Source organism: Pseudorasbora parva, chromosome 16, assembly GCF_024679245.1.
Source record: "Pseudorasbora parva isolate DD20220531a chromosome 16, ASM2467924v1, whole genome shotgun sequence".
Taxonomy (NCBI): Eukaryota; Metazoa; Chordata; class Actinopteri; order Cypriniformes; family Gobionidae; genus Pseudorasbora; species Pseudorasbora parva.
The window spans coordinates 37,006,327-37,026,138 of NC_090187.1; the positions used below are offsets into that span (position 1 = coordinate 37,006,327).

General features: G+C 38.8%; 2 protein-coding genes across 3 annotated transcripts in view; one reads left to right on the forward strand and one right to left on the reverse strand.

Moving 5' to 3' along the window:
• Positions 1 to 16,870, forward strand: part of bcar1 (BCAR1 scaffold protein, Cas family member) — a 91,826-nt gene extending 74,956 nt beyond the window's left edge. For both annotated transcript variants that reach the window (XM_067418883.1, XM_067418884.1), the window contains exons 3-7: positions 2,655 to 2,798; positions 9,200 to 9,310; positions 10,060 to 11,277; positions 12,335 to 12,421; positions 14,543 to 16,870. In XM_067418883.1, the coding sequence (XP_067274984.1) occupies positions 2,655 to 2,798; positions 9,200 to 9,310; positions 10,060 to 11,277; positions 12,335 to 12,421; positions 14,543 to 15,055 (2,073 nt within the window). In that variant the 3' untranslated portion in view covers positions 15,056 to 16,870. The remainder of the gene's footprint in view (positions 1 to 2,654; positions 2,799 to 9,199; positions 9,311 to 10,059; positions 11,278 to 12,334; positions 12,422 to 14,542) is intronic.
• A 1,177-nt stretch (positions 16,871 to 18,047) lies between these two features.
• Positions 18,048 to 19,139, reverse strand: LOC137043624 (leukotriene B4 receptor 1-like). The gene has a single exon (XM_067419920.1). It carries the CDS (start codon positions 18,994 to 18,996, stop codon positions 18,052 to 18,054), a length of 945 nt encoding a protein of 314 aa, XP_067276021.1. The 5' UTR covers positions 18,997 to 19,139; the 3' UTR covers positions 18,048 to 18,051.
• Between the last annotated feature and the right edge of the window lie 673 nt (positions 19,140 to 19,812).

Consider the following 19,812-nt stretch of genomic DNA (forward strand, 5'->3'; position numbering starts at 1 on the left):
GAGAGTAAATATTAATACAAGATCTCTGGGATTTTCATTTTCCTACTGTCTTCTTTCTTTCTTTATGTTACACTTTCTGTGCATGACAAGCAACATTGCCAAGTGCTGTGTAGACAGTATAGTTCTTTTAAATGCATTTTACATGTGTGCACTTGTGCTTCCATTGTGCTCGCCTTGTCGTCGCTCGTGCCTGGTTACCATAGTCACTAGATTTAATCTAACAAAGCATGAACGCCTCACAAAGAAAAGCTTCATTGAGTCTGTGTGGTTAATCAGCACTGCTCTGCCCTCCCTCACTATAAGTGAAGAATCTCACTGATCTTAACCTATATTACATTTTGCACAAAAAATTAAGCATATTTGTTGTACCATCAAGAATTTCTTCCATTTTCATGCAAATGTACCACATTTCTTCCTTATACTGTTTATTCGTTACGTAATGCAGTTTACTTTTTAATGTTTTTGCAATTTCTATTCTCTGTGTTGATTCTAATTAATGTCATGCAATACAAAATTAAATGTATATTATTATATATATATAAAAAAATACAACTTAATTGTCATGAAAACTGTCACAATGCGTAAAATCCAAAATCCTAAATATCTGCTTATTTCAAGTAAAACATAATTTCTTGTTTCTTTCTTTTGATTTGGGGTGGAATATGACCTGGTCATGTGAGATTCACCCCATACTGGTATTCTTGAGTGTCCTCTACCAATCTGTGTCTGTGTCCATGATGCATGTGAGTAACTGTTGTTTAGTATGCGAGAAGTGACACCCATACACAAGGCTGGCACAGTGCGTTCTTATAGACTGGCTGGTGTGAACTGATAAAGGAAGGAAAGAGAGCAAGAATGAAAGCGCAAGTAATCTCATTAACTCAGTGTTATAAGTGAAGGCCAGCAATCATGCACAACTGGCCTGCGGGGAATCATAAAAACGACATAAATCTCACTCCACCTAAATAATTACAGTACACACCTCACCTTTGCACACAAACCAGTACCGCCCCGTCCATACATGTTTTATTTCAAGGAGCAAATTCTTGTTTCGCAGAGGGCAAAGGGCAGAGGGCATTACTAACATACTCAAGCAGTAAACCTCGTAAGGCCATTTGTCACGGTGATTTTGCTCTGCTTCGTGCTGAACAAAACCTCTTGACCGTGGTATAAGCTTAGTGCCAGATTATTTTCTGTTTTTATAAAACATAGGGATGCACCATATTAAAAATCTTTAAAAACTTAAAGTAAAAAACTTTACTATTTTGTCAAAATAAATAAAAAACACTAAAAACTAATATTTTAAGGCATTATAAATCTATTTTAGATTTTGTAATGTAAAGTATAAATAACATTTTTATCATTGCTAAAGATTAAATTTTAAAGTTATTATTATGAAATGTTTATAAGATTATTTTAGTTTATAAGATTAACTTTATGTGCGCTTTATATGACTGCAAACGTACATAAATAGTTAATAATAGTTAATAATAATGATAGTTAATAATAATAATAATAATAATAATAATAATAATAATAAAGGCGAGCACAATGGAAAGCACAAGTGCACACATGTAAAATGCATTTAAAAGAACTATACTGTCTACACAGCACTTGGCAGTGTTGCTTGTCATGCACAGAAAGTGTAACATAAAGAAATAATAATATGTGCAACTTTTTAAACTCACAATTCAAGATTTTTTCTTGCAATTGCAATATATTTGTCAAAATTGCATTAAAAAAATTGGAGAAAAAAAGGTAAAATTGTTTATATCAAGTAATTCTGAGGGAAAAAACTGAGAAAAAGAAAAAACTGTGAGTTTATGTCAAGCAGCTCTGTCAAAATTGTGAGTTTATATCATGCAGTTCTGAGAAAAACAAAACAAAATCACAAGTTTATATCATGCAACTCTGAGAAAAAAGTCAGAATTGTGAGACAAAAAAATCGGAATAACCTTTTTTATTTTTTATTCAGTGGTGGAAACAAGCTTCCTTAGGTAACTGATATGGTACCAATATATCTGGTATCCCTAATATCACACATTGGTAATATTACATATTCTGAGAGCATGCTTGAGTGATAATATGTAACTGTATTATCACCCAACTCTTTATATAAAGTTGGATATATAAGTCCATCCAACTTTATCCGCATACATACAGTCTTTACGCATACATTGCTCAGCTCCAATCTGCTAAATGGGACAATAAATCACAAATAAATATTAACATAATTTTCTCTAAAGCTGCTTTAAACTGTTTTGTGAAAAGTACCATTTGCCTTAAATGCGTTAGCTGCATTATGCTACAATCCTTGTGAAGGATTTCAACATCCTGAACAGCTCTTCTGAGTCTGTGTTGTGATTGGTATTATGTCTCAGGCATTGTACAAATTTGGGGTCGTAGCTTGTTTTCTTTTCCCAGGCTCACACGATCCACACAGTCCTCGAAGCGTAAGACAGAAGGTAAACAGGCAGACAAAAGAGTGGCCCCTGTTCCCACGGTGACCTTTGAGACCCCCGATTTGTTGTAGTAGAGTCTGTGTTAACCTGGTGTGAACGGCGCCATCAGGGCAGCGTCTTTATCCTCCTTTACGTGCCCACTCATTAATTCACACAGTCTCATGCAGTTGTTTTTCTCTTTCTCTGTCTCAGGTAGTTGTTCCCACACGGGTTGGTCAAGTGTACGTGTATGACACGGGGAAAAACGAACAGGATGAGTATGACGTCCCCAGACACCTTCCACCCACGCAGGATATCTATGACGTGCCGCCCACCCGCACCCAGTACAATCAACAGGTAAAGAGCTCACCTGATTACACTCTGAACAGAAGCATCACATGACTCGTGTGTGTACTGACTAAGTCAATGTGTTGAGGTTCACATTTTCTGTAATATTCTTGTGAAATCATTACGCTGTAGGTTATTTGATATCTAGTAATTTGTGGATGAGCCAGTTGAAAATCGTTATTGATGATAATAGCCTTTAAGTGTATCTCAGATATCTGCGGTGTGTGTGTGTGATAGATGATCATCACACTGCCAGACTCTAGCGAAAAACCTCCTTGCTCATTAATAATACAAGCAATGAGAATATAAATTCTTTCTTTCTTGCTTACACTTTAACTTTCTCTTCCACCTTAGAAAATTTCATTCTTTCGATGTTAAGTCAAAGATTTTTTTGTTGTTGCTTTTTTCCTAACATGCTAACTCTTTTCACTATTTATCACAATTTTTTTCTCACTTATCACTCTTTCTTTCACTATTTTGCTTTGTTTTGTCACTCTTTTTAATTCACTCGTAACTTTTTCTAGGCGTTTTTTTTATGAAATGTTTTACTTGTTTGCTTGTCATTTAAAATTTTCTGCATCTTTTTTTTTTTTTTACTTTATCACTTTCTGTTTCTTGCACTCTTGCTTTCACTCTTTCACTTTAATTTGTTCTTGCTTTCATTGTTCTTGCTTTCAGTTCCTGCTGTCTTTCTTTTCTCTGTCTTTCATCTTCACTCTTTTGCCCGTTCTTTTTTCCTAGATCCTTATATTTCTGTTGGCTCGATGATTGCATGACTATTTTTAGATGAGGTCATGCATTACTTGCAGTGGAAGTAGATATTTCAGTGTCTGGAGGCATTTCAAAAAGAAGGTCAGCATTGTGCGTGTGTGAAGCAGAATATCCTGAGACCACTGTGTGCACACACACACACACACACGTGTGCATATGAGAGAGAATGTGCTGTCAGCGAGATCAGTCCTTCAGTGCAGCACGCTGCAGCACGCACACATACACACACACACACACACACACACACAAACGCACATGCATACAGTACACATCCCTGGGAGAGAGAGACAGACAAAGCCTGGCTCACGGCAAAGGCCATAAATACCAGACCACATAATTCCAACACACATGCAGCCTTCAGCACAGCCATACAGAGAGAATGAGAAAAACAGGGATAAAGGCAAAGACCTGAGCACATGCTGTATATGACAGACAGAGGGGTGGACTAAACAGATAAGACAAGATCACTCATCATTTTGTGGGCAATACACAATGTTAGAAATAATATACAAACACAAACTGTGTAAAAGTTAAACAAACATAAACTAAGAATTAATTGTGGCTGCTGATAACATCACTAATCATAAAACCATCTAATTCGCTAATCTATTGCATCAAGTAAAGTAACTATTTACTATTATAATAACTATTGCATCAAGTAAAGTAACCTTTATTCATAAAGTGCTTTATACAATAAAGATTGTTTCAAATCAGTAATAAACAGGAAAAATAACGCTGCAAACTTTATCAAATATGAGACCAATTCGAATTCTGATGTAAATCCAAGTATGCCACACAAGTCCTGAAAAGTGAAGTCAGAGCAATTCAGTCGCCCCTGGTGGCTGGCTGCAATATAGGTCCTAAACTCTGCCTCCTCTCTATAGCCCCGTTTCCACCAAAATTACCGGGAACAATTTGTACCAGGAACTTTTTTACAGGAACTTTTCTCTCCCCCAGACCTGCAACTGTCTGCGTTTCCACCGCTAAATAAAGTACCGTGAAGATTAGGCAAATTAGTCCGGTGATGTAGGACTGCGCGCGACTGCTCCTCCAAGTCAGTGATGGACAGTAATCATTTTTGCGTGTACCGATTGAAAGATTTAGTGGACTGTTTACATGAGACGTTATCTAAACCGATCTGGTGTTTACATGTGATGACTTTCAAACGCAATCATTTTGTCACATGCAGTTTGTCTGCCGCATCAAAAATGTCAACGCTGTTTTCTCCAGCAGCTGGAATGTGTTAACTGTAGCCATAGCAACTCTTAACGGCCACCAGGACTAATACAGTAGTATAAGCTATTTATTTGTTGTAAAGTGTAATAATCATCTCAGAAAAAAAAAATTCTTCTGTCAGGCGCAGTTAAAGTAAAAACTGCCTGGGGCAATATACGCTGTGTCATTATTCCAACATTATCTTCATAGCTTATCATAGAAATAAAAAGTTTAACCCTCAAAAAAATTAGCTTTCCTCTCTTGTCAACATGAGCGCGGCGCACGCTGTCACGTCATGTAAGGACGCACACTTAAAAGTAATCGGTCAGGTCGTTTACATGGTGAAAAATAGACTGTAAAAAAATTAATAACGAGTATGGAAGAGATTCAAGCTGTGCTGCTTTTGTATAGGTTTACTAAGAGGTAATTAACAACGACAGAAAAGAGCACTAATATGCAGATTCAGCAGCATGCAGCATATTCAGAAAGCTTGTAAAGCTAGATTTAAAATGACAATGTAAATTATTATCAGCTATTACAGACATTGCACATGAGATGGCTGAGACGAATGCGCGCCATCAGACAGAGAGCAAGACTGATATTTACTGAACGTAGACCGAACCTCGCAAAAGACTTTCAAAATGCCGGTTGAAATAAAATGCTAAACCAATCAGCATGTTCAGCGCCCAAGTCCCACCCTCGAAAGTTCCTGAACTTTGAAAAAGTACTACCTCGCGAGCAGGGCCGTTTGGAGGGGGAAATATTTACCCGGAACTTCATTTAGACCCTGGTTCCTGCGGTCTAAACACACCGAGTACCACCCAAAGTTCCTGATTCCTGGGTGAAGTTCCTGTGGTCGAAAAGCGGCTTATGTAATTGAATGAGACATGATCCAAACAATCAAAAAAAATCTAATTACACTTCAAAAAATTGTTTCCCAAAGATGGTTTCTGGCATTTTAGGTAGTTCTCATCACACAGGCATATGTCCGTTTTCCCAATAAGTTTGAATGGCTGTAAAGTCATGATTGACAGCTGTGCTTGAGATTGAGTGTGGGCAGGACCTTGATGCCACGGCTCCACCTCAGGATCACTACAGTGACATAATTAGCAACGAACGTTACTGGTTAGCAGAGATGTGCTGTCCATTTTTTTTTTTTTACAATCTATGTGCTCTATAGAAGACAGTGGTGTCATCATTCAGCTCAAGTCCTTTCAGTGTTGATTCATTTCAATAACTGTGTAAAGTTTATCAATCATGAAATGAGTTAAATTCAGCAATAAGCAGCGATAACAATAGTGTCATTATTAAGCCAAGTCAGTTCAATGCCAGTTTCAGTGTTGCGAAATTCGTCAATTATGAAACAAAGTCAATTTAGCTATATAGCTTTTGTCATTGGTGTCATCGTCCAGCTCAATTCAGTTCAGTTTTGTTTTCATCCTATGGTGTCAGTGCAGTCAAATTCATAATATTACGGAATATTAAGTGTCTTTTAAACCATCATGCAAATTAGGGTCTGAATACAATGAATGCAATTTCCTCATGGTAAGCAGACTTTGGAATGTTAAGTAATTGAGGATGTTGCCATATTCAAGATTAAAGGGTAAAGCATTGGGTATTTAATTTATTCATGATTGAATGGCACAGCTCTACACCAGCATCTCCCTAATCTAGTTCATCAGAAGTTAGTAAATACATTTTTTTTTTTACACTAAATAACCATACGGTTTGTAAATTCGCCCCTCTCAATTTTTCATACAGAAAAAAAAAAAAAAACGCTGCAAGCCAAAACACTTTCTTCCCAAAATTGCTCAAGATATTCATAACAAATCGCCGTCTCTCCGATTAGAGCGATTCAGAGGAAAAAACACAGTCGTTTAATCAAATGGAGCTGGCAGAACGGCTGCGAGAGGTTTTGGTATTCATGGTTTCTCCTGCCTCCGTCTCTGGCTGCAGGCTCTCCTGAGGGCGCACAACAGATTGAGAGCCATTGTTTGGCCAGCATTATAAATGCTAATGGTGTTTGTGTAAGGATGTGTGTGTATGTGTGTGATTGGAGCAGTATTGATAGAAGTAGCGAGGACATGACTTCAGAAATCTCTAGTACACATTAAGGGCATGCATTAGGAATGTTCTTTGAAAATGTGTGCTCTTTACCTGAGCTGTAACTTGTTTAAATCTGCCTGAAAGTTGCGCAGTACTCTGATCATAGAAAACTATAATATTCAAATCTATTTTCACTTTGTGAGCAACATATTTCTGTTATAAACAATAATTATTGCTGCCAGCAGGAATCAGGAGCTCTGGAAAGTAATACATGATGAAGGAAGGGTATTTTTCTATCTGTAATGCTTAAAATAGGACATTTTATCCCTATGCAAGTCCATTATATATGATATCTAGATATCTGTCAAACAGCTATGTTCATAATGATAATTGTTCTGCCATTACAACCCTTAGAGGGCAGTTTGTGAACCATTGGTTTAAATTATTGATGCGTAAGTATTCAGCTGAAATGTACTATTGAAATTTACCAGTCCCTAAGTGTGTGTGACATTAACTCTATCTCAGACAAGATTAGACTACAGTTTAATCCAAATTCCCTCAACCTCATTTCACCCATATCAGATGCAGTAGTGGAAAAATCACACTTTTACTGCTAGCGCTATAAAACATTTATTTGGTTTTAATCCTTTTACTAACATTAAAGCGCTGTGTGTGTGTGTGTGTTTGTGTGTGTGTGTGTGTGTGTGTGTGTGTGTGTGTCTGTGTGTGTGTGTGTGTGTGTGTGTGTGTGTGTGTGTGTGTGTGTGTGTGTGTGTGTGTGTGTGTGTGTGTGTGTGTGTGTGTTATTTATTTTTTTCTACCAGTTGAGCAGGCATTATCGTCACAGTTTGACAGTGATAGAGCATTGGGACAGGAAGTCACAATTAATTTATAGCACATTCTGAAACTCGAGTCTGTGCTGTTTTTGTACCTCAACAGAAAATAAAATAAAATATAAAGATTGATTACTACAATCATATAAATAGTGTTAATGTTATTTATATTACTACTGTTATTTTAATCAGATAAATGCAGCCTTGATGAGTATAAGAGCAACACATGATGTAATCTTTCATCTTGGTGTTAAAAACACTATGAAGACATAGAAGCCTTTGGTTGCGCTGCATACAGTACCTCCTCTAAAGGTTTTCCCCAAAAAACTCTTTAACTATCAGCCATGATCAGCGACTCAGCCTTGACCACAGAGCCACTGGACAGGTAGCAGAAAGAGAGAGATGGTGGGTGAAGGTAGAGGTCAGCATCTCTGCAGCACTGCTGATTTCCCCCAGCTGTTCCTGTCTGAGATCGTGCTCCTGTAATCTCTCCACATCAGCGGGAGTGTGTCCTCTATTGTGTGTACCTGTGTTCTCTCCAACATGCACAAAAAACTACGGACAGCAGGAAAAGGGTGAAAAAGACCAAAGGAGCTTTCGCACTGGGTAGTTCTAGGAACTCAGTTCTCAGATCTAGCCACCAGGACGGTCCCTGAGAACTACATTTTCCCCTAGGGCAATTTTCCTGGTTTTATTTGCACTGCCAGTAGAAAATTTACGTCACATAAGTCGGGAAAACATAATTTAAGTGCGTTATTTAACAACACCAACAACTGGAGAATGGAGGACTTGTGAGATGTGTCGTGAGTTTTGTGATAACGGATATTTGAATTTGCAATTGAAAGAGCAAAAAGGAGAAAAGATGAAATCTCCTATGACAACTTGCAGTGCTACATTTCACACACACTTTCAGAAAAAAAGGTACATTGCTGTCACTAAGGGGAACAAACTGAAAAGTTATTAATATGTACCCTTAAGGTACTAATACGCACTCTTTACGTACTGATATATACCTTTTCACTTTTATACCTTAGTGTACCGCCCAAGTGAGAGCAGTGTATGTTTTTTTCTGAGAGTGTACCATTGACAAAAGTTAATTCAGATGTAGTATATATAAACTGCATTTACATGGCTTTTTTAAAATGACGGGTGCCGTTCCCAACATCGTTCCTAGTTCCTGCAGTTTGAACATACCAAAAAGTGATTACTTTCACCAATAGGAACTATGAAAACGTTCCTCCGGTGCAAAAGCCCCTAAAAAAGGACGAAGAAGAAGGTAGAGAGCAATCAGGGCCCCTGGGGTGTTAACTAAATGAGAGAAACAGACAGAAACAAATGCCCCTCCCAGGCTTGCTTCGACATTGCAGACATATTAAACTGTATTCAACTAACACAAATGTGTTTATTAAATGGCTTCCTTTTCAGGTCAGATCTACTAATAGTCACTGATTTATGTCTTAATTGTGTATTTAATCCATTTAACCTATTCAGTCAAGTAAAATGGGTTTACACCTTTTTGACCCTGTTTCTTTCTCTGCGCCACAGGTTTATGATACTCCTCCAATGGCTATGAAAGGCCCACCCAGTAGAGAGGGTCAGGAGATCTATGACACTCCACCTAGTGTGGACAAGAGCCAGCTGCACTACCAACAAACGGTAACAATTACTCTTTGTCTCCATACATGACGTACACAAATCAATTACACTGTGGTTCTATGTGCACATTTGATCTGCACATTAATGTGGATTGCAGAGATCTAAATTCCCTGAAACAAAACACGACTGATCGTCCAACAATGACAGAATGCATTTTGAATAGGTTCTGTAAGCAATTTCAATCATTTTGCTGGCTTCAGTCAGACTTAGCAAATTAATTCAGCACCCACTTCAAACACGTCGCCCCCACCAAAACTGCCCACTGGCCACTATTGACATCCCAGCTGACCAAATGACAGTAAAACTAGAGTGTAAAATAATTCACAAGCAGAAGGAATTTTTGATCGGCCCTTAAAGCCATTTTATGCACACTGTTCCAATGCAATTCACATTTAGTGTTCATTTAGCAAATGCTGTGTATAACTTAAATCATTATAGAAATATTAGAGGTAAATATTGGACATATATTGGATATTTAATTGCCTATGATCATTTCATTTATTTTTACATTTAGATAACGTTTTCTATCATCTTATATATCTTAAAAATAACAGTTGAATGTAATCTTTAAAAAGCCATACTGTACATTTGTACACTATGTTGTGGTGCCTAAGTTCACTTGTAACATGTAAAATGATTGACTAATTATCAACAGTATCTGCCAGAATTTTAATATCGGTACATCCCTAATGAGCTCAGTTATGATTATACTAGACTAGTTTTGGTAAACACATTATTCCTCTTTACAGGTATATGACATTCCTCCATCTGTCAGCAAAGATGTTCCAGATGGTCCAATCAGGGAGGAAACGTACGACGTTCCTCCTCACTTTGCCAAGATGAAGAGCCTGGAGAATCAGAACCAGGCCTTTCTTTCTCAGATCGCTGGCGGTCCCGAGCCTCCCATACCAGAGGACGTGTACGATGTTCCTCCTCCTCAGCTAGTAGGAAAACGGCAGCCTGAGGGTCAGGAGATCTATGACATCCCTGCCAGCCTACGAAAGAGTGGCCTACAGGACCACCACCCTGGAGACGTGTATGACTTCCCTCGTGAACGGCCGGCAGCCGAAGAATCGGGCGACTACATCTACGATGTGCCTCCGCAGGTGGTGCGGGACGCAGCGGCCACAGAGGAGCTCACGGTCAGCTTCAAACGCCTGTCGGCATCCAGCACAGGAAGCACTAGAAGTAACCTCTCCACATCCTCTCTGGACATGGTGCCAGTGCGTGAATCTTCTGGGCCAGGTCGCCTGCTGCTCTTGGATCTGGACCAGGCCATGGAGCGTTTGTCCCGTCATCAACAGTCCGTGGAGAGCTCCGTGTCCCTCCTAATGTCATTCATCAGTGGGAACTGGCGCAGCCCTACTCAGATGGAGTCCAACCTCCCTGCCATCCGACAGGCCGTGGAGCGCATTCGTGTGGCTGTCAGGGACCTGCTGGAGTTCGCTAGAGGCGCTGTGGCCAACGCCACCCAGGCCACTGACCGCACACTGCAGACCAAGCTCGGAAAGCAGGTGCAGAAGATGGAAGAGGCCTTCCAAGGTCTGGTGAGGTACAGTCAGGCGCTGGACTCTCTGGGTTGGTCCCCCACAGCCCTGATGGCACCATCTACAGGCACCGGCGGGGACGACCTAGACCGGCTGGTCATGTGTGCCCGCGGCGTGCCCGATGACACCAAGCAGTTAGCATCGTTTCTCCATGGCAATGCCTCTTTACTCTTCAAACGGACAAACAAACAGCAGCAACTGCCGTTGCCACCCGTCCCCCATACCGGTGACGTGCTGGGTCAGCTGACCAACAACAACAACATCTCAGCATATCAGTCAGGCACACCTGAACGGGCCAACATCCAGTCCCGCCCGTTACCCTCCCCTCCTAAATTCTCAGCTGAGGAAGAGACTCCAGACAGGCCGTACGAGACAACAGAGGAAGGCTGGATGGAGGACTACGATTATGTCCATTTACAGGTACGCTAAAAATGAAATCTTTACAAAATGTGAATTTGTTTTTTTTTGGAGAACAAGATCTAGGTGTATGTTCTCACTCAGCCATCAATATGATCAGTGATCTGCATGTCGACCCTATGTGGGCTGTGCCTGTGATCCCCACTGTGTCGAGCCTCAGGCCTTTTCATCAATCACTGCGATTGCATGTGCAGACCTGCTTTTCCTTAAAGCTCACATACATCTTCCTTTAGCACCAGCTGTTATGTGTCTGTTTTGTGGTTCTGTCAAATGTTTTGCTGAAACTGTGAGGATAAGATTAATTTTGTTGAGTCACACAGATATTTCTTCATCTTTCAGATGTCATGCAAATGACAAGTTTTATTATAAACGGTTATGTGTAAGGGAAGGGTCAACAGTGTAATTATAAATGTATCTACAGAAATTAATTACAGATGTAATTACATGCAGGTAATTTCTAAAATGTAAGTACAATGTAAAAGCATGTATGTACACAATAAATGCATTGTATCAAATTATTATTTAAATGTTAGTACATTGTAGTTAAAGCCACTTAATATAAAGTGGGTCCTTTTTATTTAATACATTGCAAAAATGTTAGGTGAAATTTTACCTACAATCGTGCAGATATAAATACTATATATATATATATATATATATATAGTGAATTCTTCAGTTCTTTCAGACTTTTATACAGAACTGAAAATGGCTGAGTTTCACTGTGATATTATACTGCCCCCCAATGGAGTGAATGGAAACTTTTCAGTGCACAGTGTTTGCAGTCAAAAGAATGGATGGATGAATGTATAGGATTTACCTTTGTTCTTTTAAAGAATGGTGGGAACAGTTGCATGCTGATTGTGATTTTATGTAATAACAATGAATTAACTCATGAATATGAATTAGGTCATGCACAAATAATTTCGCACAATCGTAATACTCTATTGCTCAAATCAAGTCGACACATTTTGAGCATGCATTACAAACTGTAATTCACCCATCTATTCACAGACTGTAAACAATTTATTCATTAAAAATGTATGTTTACTTTACATTATAGGGTAAAGAAGAGTTTGAAAAGAACCAAAGACAGCTGTTGGAAAAAGGGAGTATCAAACACAATAAGACGCTGCTGGAACAGCAACAGGTATATGAGACTATAACACCGTAATCACAGAACTAGAAAGTTCTTATGATTCACAGTATTATTTTCTATGGCCTCAGAACACAATTCACTGAAACCCTCAAATACTTACCTAAAATACAAAGTTGCTATAGAATTGCATTTACTTACATACATAATACTTACTTGCTGCTGCTTTTAAACATTAGCATTGTTTGAATTTTTGTGTGAAAGTATGATCAAACAGTAACTGAAAGAGTTGAAATACCCCTGTTATACCACCAGTGTTGGGTAAGTTACTCTAAAAAAGTAATTTATTACTAGTTACTAATTACATCTTCAATAGTGTAATTAGATTACTGTACAAATTACTCTCTGCAAAAAGTATTTAATTACTTATTACTAATTACTTTTTAATTATTTTCTAAATCAACCCTCGAGTTAAGCAATTCAAGGTTAGACATGAAACAGCTCTTAATTCATTCAAATACATGATATAAAACTACAAAAAATTACTCTTATTAACTGACCAAAGTATTACAAATGTGAGAAGGATACATAAAAACATGCATTTTAAAGTTAGACTTTAAATGTTGATGTTAAGTCCTCTATTGAATTATGTATAGATTATATATAGTATTTAGTTCAATTACATCAGAAGTAACTGTAATTAAATTACAGAAAAAATAAGAGTAATCCCTTACTTTACTTTTTCAAGGGAAAAGTAATTACATTACAGTAACTAATTACTTAGTAACTAGTTACACCCAACACTGTATACCACATACCAACCACATTATACACTTTTCCTAATTCTATGGCTTTTATATTATTTAAAGGGATAGTTAAGCCAAACATGTCAATTCTGTCATAATTTTCATAATTCTGTCACTTACAATCATGTTGTTCCAACCCTGTATGAATGTAATTCTTCTGCCAAGCACAAAAGAAGATATTTTAAAGATCGTTGGTAACCAAATGATGGGACCTATTGACTTTCATAGTATGGAAAAAATACAAAGAAAGTCAATGAGGCCCGTCAACTGTTTGGTTACCAACATTCTTCTAAATATTTTTTTTTGTTCAGCAGAAGAATGAAATTCATACAGGTTGAACAACTTGTGGGCGAAATTGTTATTATAAGTACATTATATACAAATGTCATTACTTATATCTACACTTACAAATATTACATATTATATAAATAATCATTTGTTTATTCATGTATACAGTCAAATCAAAAATGATTCAGACCCCAGATATCATATTTAACTAGTGGGTGCAGGACACTGTAGTCCACTTATGTAAGTGAGGATACCAAAGTAAAGTAAACTGTGACATATTATACACAAAAATTCTTCAAACAGGGGATCAAAATTATGGACACATTGACCTGACCATGTTTAGCTTAAAGGAACTGCATAGAAATGTATTTTCATTAATCATAACATGGCCCTAATATGTCACTAGACATTAAGAAATCATGTTCATTTCAAATACTTATATTGCTGAAAACAGTACTCTGGCCAGGATATTGTAATTTAAAAGTTGTTGTTGCTGCCCTCAACTAATGTTGATGTTGTCCTGTTGTGTTTTGGCCTGAAGCTCCACCCTCCACCTATCGACCAATCACAAAGTCAGTAGTGTTTCGGCATCTGGGTTGCCAGCTCTGCTCTATTTACCACAGCTGGAGAAACAAACATTCCTGCTGATCCTGCAGAATATCTGGCAACCTTGAGTCGGGGGGGGGGGGGGGGGGGGGTAGCTTGGGGGATAGTGATTGCAGTACCAGTTTTGGCCATAATCTTACAAACACTTCCTTTAAGTGTTTTTTCTTTCTTTAATTGCTGATACAACCTTTTACACCACAGACTGAACAAATGAAGCACTGCTTGGTTGGTTGAACTGAATAGGTATTATCTAATTAAATTTAACAGCTGACAGTTGATTAGTTGATTGTAATCTATTACATACCTTTCTATCAAAGTTATCTGACAGTTATCTGACAAATAAACTGCGATAATGTGAGAAAAGTTGAAGGTGTCTGAATAAATTTAGATTTGACTGGATATGTGCAATTTTTTACAATGTATTGTTCATCTTTTAAATGCAAAATTATTCACTCATGTCCCTGACCCTCAACAGCTGAATCAGTTTGAGCGACTGGAGCAGGAGGTCTCCCGACCCATCAACAATGACATTTCGGGCTGGACTCCGCCCTCTCAGCACCCGCAGACGCCGCGCAGTAAGCTGTGCATGGGCGACCGGCAGCTGCTGCTCTTTTACATGGAGCAGTGCGAGGCCAACATCACCACGCTCACCAACGCCATCGACGCGTTCTACTCCTCCATCAACAACAACCAGCCACCCAAAATCTTTGTTGCCCACAGCAAATTCGTCATCCTCAGTGCTCACAAGCTCGTCTTCATCGGAGACACGCTGTCCAGGCAAGCCAAGTCTCCCGAGGTGCGCACCAGGGTGGCTCAGCACAGCAACACGCTCTGCGACAAGCTCAAAGACATTGTGGTGAGCACCAAGACCGCAGCCCTGCAGTACCCCTCACCAGGGGCGGGCAGAGACATGACAGAGAGGGTGCGGGAGCTCGCGGGCTGCACCCAGCAGTTCCGCATGGCACTCAATCAGCTACTGGCAATGTGAGTGCAGGGTCGAACGGGCCCCGGGACAGTACAGGCACACGGAGCCTCTTTTAAACCCACTGGACAAACGTACCCTGTGCCATGAGCTTTTTATCTCCAAAAAGGACAAAATGATTAATGGGCAGAGCCATTGGTTGTAAATGAATCATTGTAAATATTTAAGTTGCTGTATGTCGGGGACAATGTAATGGGACGAACGCAGACATTTGAGGAACTTTTTGAACAATTGAGAAGGAAGAGATGGAACATATCTAAAGAGTAGATTTAAGACATTATGCATTATTATAGCTAAACTGTAATTATTGCTCTGATTATTATAATTGTCATTATTATTATTATTATTATTATTATGAGATGCTGACTAAAGGTGTTTAAAATTTTAAATGTGTATGTAGAAGTACAAACATTTCCATCAAAGATCAGATTTTTTTTAATGAATTGTGCCTGTTGGAAGCAAAAATGGTGTTTAATGTTTATCCTCTTGCTGTTGATCAAAGAGGCTGGGACAGTGTGAACTCAAAGCATGCTGGGAGTGAGCTGATTTACAGACGGGCTGCGTTTAAGTCCATTTTCATGCCCTTCTCTCGCTATCTTCCCTCTGTCTCGTTCACTCGGACGTACAATTGATTGCGTTGCCCTCTACTGGCGGAACCCTTGCAATGGAACACCATCCGCAATAGAGCTGATTTATTATTTAAAGGTTTTTTTTCCTTATGAATTTGCTTTACCAAGGGACCATTTGGTAGGCATCTATGTATGCTTGGGCTGTTGTAGAAATTACTCAATGATAATTACAAAAAAACTGTAATATCTCCAATGGGGGTTGGGGGTAAATTCAGCATCACAATCATGTTGCATTGTGGTCTAAGGATCTGTCTGAAGTGAACATATTGACTAGACTCGTTTAAGCTTGAGGGGGTGAGGGTCTGTCCAAATAATCTTCCCTCGCACACTTGACGAAGTTGAACGCACTTCAAAATGCCGGCGAGATTGTGTTTAGGGAAGTCGCGAGTGTGTGTCTAAAAATTGAGTTAAACGCAGCCATTCTTTTTATTTACTGTGAGAGTTCAGATGACCCAGATGTACCAATGCAAAGTGACAAAATCAGTGGAGAACACATCATCCAATTTGGACCACCTTAGAAAACAAATTCAGTGAAAAATCAGGATCATGCCTGTAAGCTCCACAAATGCCTGCTCATGGCTGCGCCCTTCTGGCATGTTTTAGGCTAGTATGAAACCTTATCTTGTTATTGTTTGAGATCTGATGTTCAAGAGTCAATATTCAGTCCTTCAGCATTTTTTGACCTGCCACTTCCTGCTGGACAGGTGCATTGTGGCAGCAACGTCCTGAGAGTCCTTGACTTCATTTCTAACCTTTGTCTCTCAGATGTCAGAGATCGCACCACATCCAACATAGACTGAGGCGTTCAGTGCACAAATGTACTATATCCAAAACCAGCTTCCTCCACTGCATCTGAACCACCTGCCTCAACCTCCCTCGCCTTGTCTTCTAGCTCCCTGTTGGTTGTATTCTAAATTTATGAATATGTCAGAGAAAGTAGTTTAATGAAACTTATTAAACTTTTTTAAGTACTGCAACATGTTGTTGTGCATATAGTCAAAATCCTTATCCAGTTGAAAAAAGAAAGAAAAAAGAAGCATTTAAGCCAAACGGTGACCTGATGTATGTTGTACTGTTATTCTGTTTTCAAATCTGTGTTCAAGGATTTGAATGATATTGACATATATGTTACTGTAAATTGCATAACTGGAAATATATGTTTAATATATTTTCATTAAAAAAATAAATTCCAGTCTATCTTGCTATCATGTTTCTTAAAGGGATAGTTCACCCAAAAATGAAATTGATGTCATTAATGACTCACCCTAATGTCGTTCCACACCCGTAAGACCTCCGTTCATCTTCAGACACAGTTTAAGATATTTCATATTTTAGTCCCAGAGCAAATGCATTCTATGCACACTGTACTGTCCATGTCCAAAAAGGTAATAAAAACATCATCAAAAAGTCCATATGTGACATCAGTTAGTTCATTAGAATCTTTTGAAGCATCGGAAATACATTTTGGTCCAAAAGTAACAAAAACTACGACTTTATTCAGCATTCTCTTCCGTGTTCCTCAAATAAAGATTCAAACGGCCATGAATCAGTGAATCGATCAATGATTCGGATCGCCAATGTCACGTGATTTCAGCAGTTTGGATCGCGTGTTAAACTGCTGAAATCACGTAACATTGGGTTTTAGGTGAACTAACCCTTTAAGTTCTAAGCTTATGTTCTTCTTCTTAATGTCCGGTACTCTTTTGTGAATCTTAACACTTTTATTTGTATAGCGCTTTATGCAATACAAATTGTTTCAAAGCAGTTTTACAGTGATAACAGGAAAATGATTCAGTGATGCAAACAGAGTTTTTCGGCGGTATGGCAGCTCTAAAAGAAAATAGTTTCATTGTTCAGCTGAAGTCAGTGCAGTTTTGAGTTCTGAGTTAGAGCATTTAGCGTCAGGGTTATGAAGCAAGGGTGTGGAGTCTCCCATAATGCTTATGTTCTATTACAGAGACAAAAGAAATCGGCCTGCCTTTCAGTATCATAGAGCAACAGCATTTATTAAGACACTATAGCAGCAATTAAATTATTCCATTACTGTAAAAAGAGAAGATGGTCGCACTGTGCAATGCATTGTGCATCATCTATACCGCGTGTTCCTTAAAATAATATAATCTGATAATACTGCAGTTAAAAACAATCAGAACAAGGTTGTTTTTGACTGAAAAAAAAAATGCCAGAAATGCAAAATGCAGTTACAAAAACAAAAACACATTAAATAGATCCTAAATCATTTAAGTAATTGTAAACGAGACATATTAAACCTCAGTTAGAGAATTATTAAAGCAAACCGATCTGAAGTTTGTTAGCACACAACTCAAACAATAATAATTATTTGAATTTGTAACTGAAATAAACAATGGGGTTCTACTTGCTACATTTTATGACATTCCTTGAAAAGAAAACATACAGAAAAGGATCCAGACAGCAGTTTAGCAAAATCAGAGCCTTGCTTGTATCACCATTAACTCTACGGAAGGACTTGAGTTGGTCATGAACATCTGGATGAGAAGTTTTAGTCAGAGTTGTAACTATATCAATCACATTGATAATGTGCACAGGAGTCCAAAACAGAAGGAAAGCCACAACGATGCTGACCACAAGTCTCTTCTTGTAAGTCTTAACGTTTGCCCCCTGATTTCTGGGCTTCTGGTCCTGTGGAGCTCTAGTCAAGCCTTTGTGCAACCACAGATAACATGTTAACATGATCAAAAATGGAATGACGAATGCCAACAGGATCTCAAGAAGCAAAACAGACACTTCTACAGACCGTGACTTCGTTGTCCTCTGACATCTTTGGAATCCATCCTGGTTTTTGAGTCCTTGAGTGAAAATTATTGGCAGGGCAAAAACAAAGGCTAGAATCCAGATGCCAATCATCTGAAGGCGCCTGCGCCGTCTTTCCAGTCTGTGCAGTAGCTTCCTGTTAGTGACCCTTGACTTGATGACATTGTGATAGCGGTGCACACTCATGGAGGTGACCGTCAGGACACCAACATACAGACTCCAGTGACCCAAGAAGAACAGGATCCTACAAGACCAAATGTCAAGTTTCCATCCAAACAGTATTCCACACAGCACGACAGGAGCCAAGCAAAGGGTCAACGCATCAGAGACAGCAAGGTTTAGCATTAGACTTAAGGTAAAGCTCACATTTTTGTTCCAATCACGAGCAATGCTGATGATTACTGCGATGTTGCTTGGCAAACCCACCAAACAGCACAAACCGATTACTACAGCAGGAGCAATCTGTCCTGAACCCACAGCAGTGCTGTTAGATGTGGAATTCAAGCCTAATATTAGCTCCATCATCAAGAGCTTTTGGAGTATGAGAAAAGAGTCTGGAAAAGGCTGAATCTAAACTATGACTGCTGAAGAATAGAGGCTATGTTGACTCCTCCCACTTCTGTAAACCAAAATCAGCTTTGCTCTCATCTCAATCAAGAAAAAACAAGGTGCTTGCAAATACAAAAGGACAAAAAAACATCAATACTAACATTTGATTCGCTATTGTAACATGTGTCTATGTCTGTTTGGTTTCACTGTGTTTTGGTTCTGTTTCCCTGTTCTGCTTTGGTTTCCATTAGTTTCCATAGTTTCTAAACCCCCACCCCCCACAATTCTGCCTAGAGCAGAAGGGCCGCTAACTGGAGTATAGGGATGGCAATCAATGGGATATTGATCATTTCAAAGGTCGGTATAATCAATAACAATAACTATAACTCTAAACTTTTAGGCCTAGGGGTATTCCACAGGAAAGCAAGGTTAACTTACCGTCACATATACCTTGAACTCTTGTTTGATTAACCCAAACCTTGCTTACTCAAGGTATGCTGGTTCCAAAAACACCAGGAGTGAGTTCAGACAACTCAGACTATGTTCCCGGCTAACACACAAGACATTCTCAGCAAAGCAACAAATCAATGATTCACCATAGACACGCGAGGAGAAAGCGCGCCATTGTACTTTCTTCTTTTGTTTAATGGCAATTTACATGTAATTCGAACTTTCATTGATCAACTGCCAAATTAAAAAAAATCAAACCTGCTTTAGTGCGTTGACTGTCCCTGAGCCAGAGACGGAGTGAGTGAGAGACTGACTAAGGTCAGTGTCTTATAATATTCATTT

Bases quoted from the DNA above. Each gene is read 5' to 3' on its own strand.
- LOC137043624 (XM_067419920.1), bottom strand. From the start codon at position 18,996: ATGATGGAGCTAATATTAGGCTTGAATTCCACATCTAACAGCACTGCT.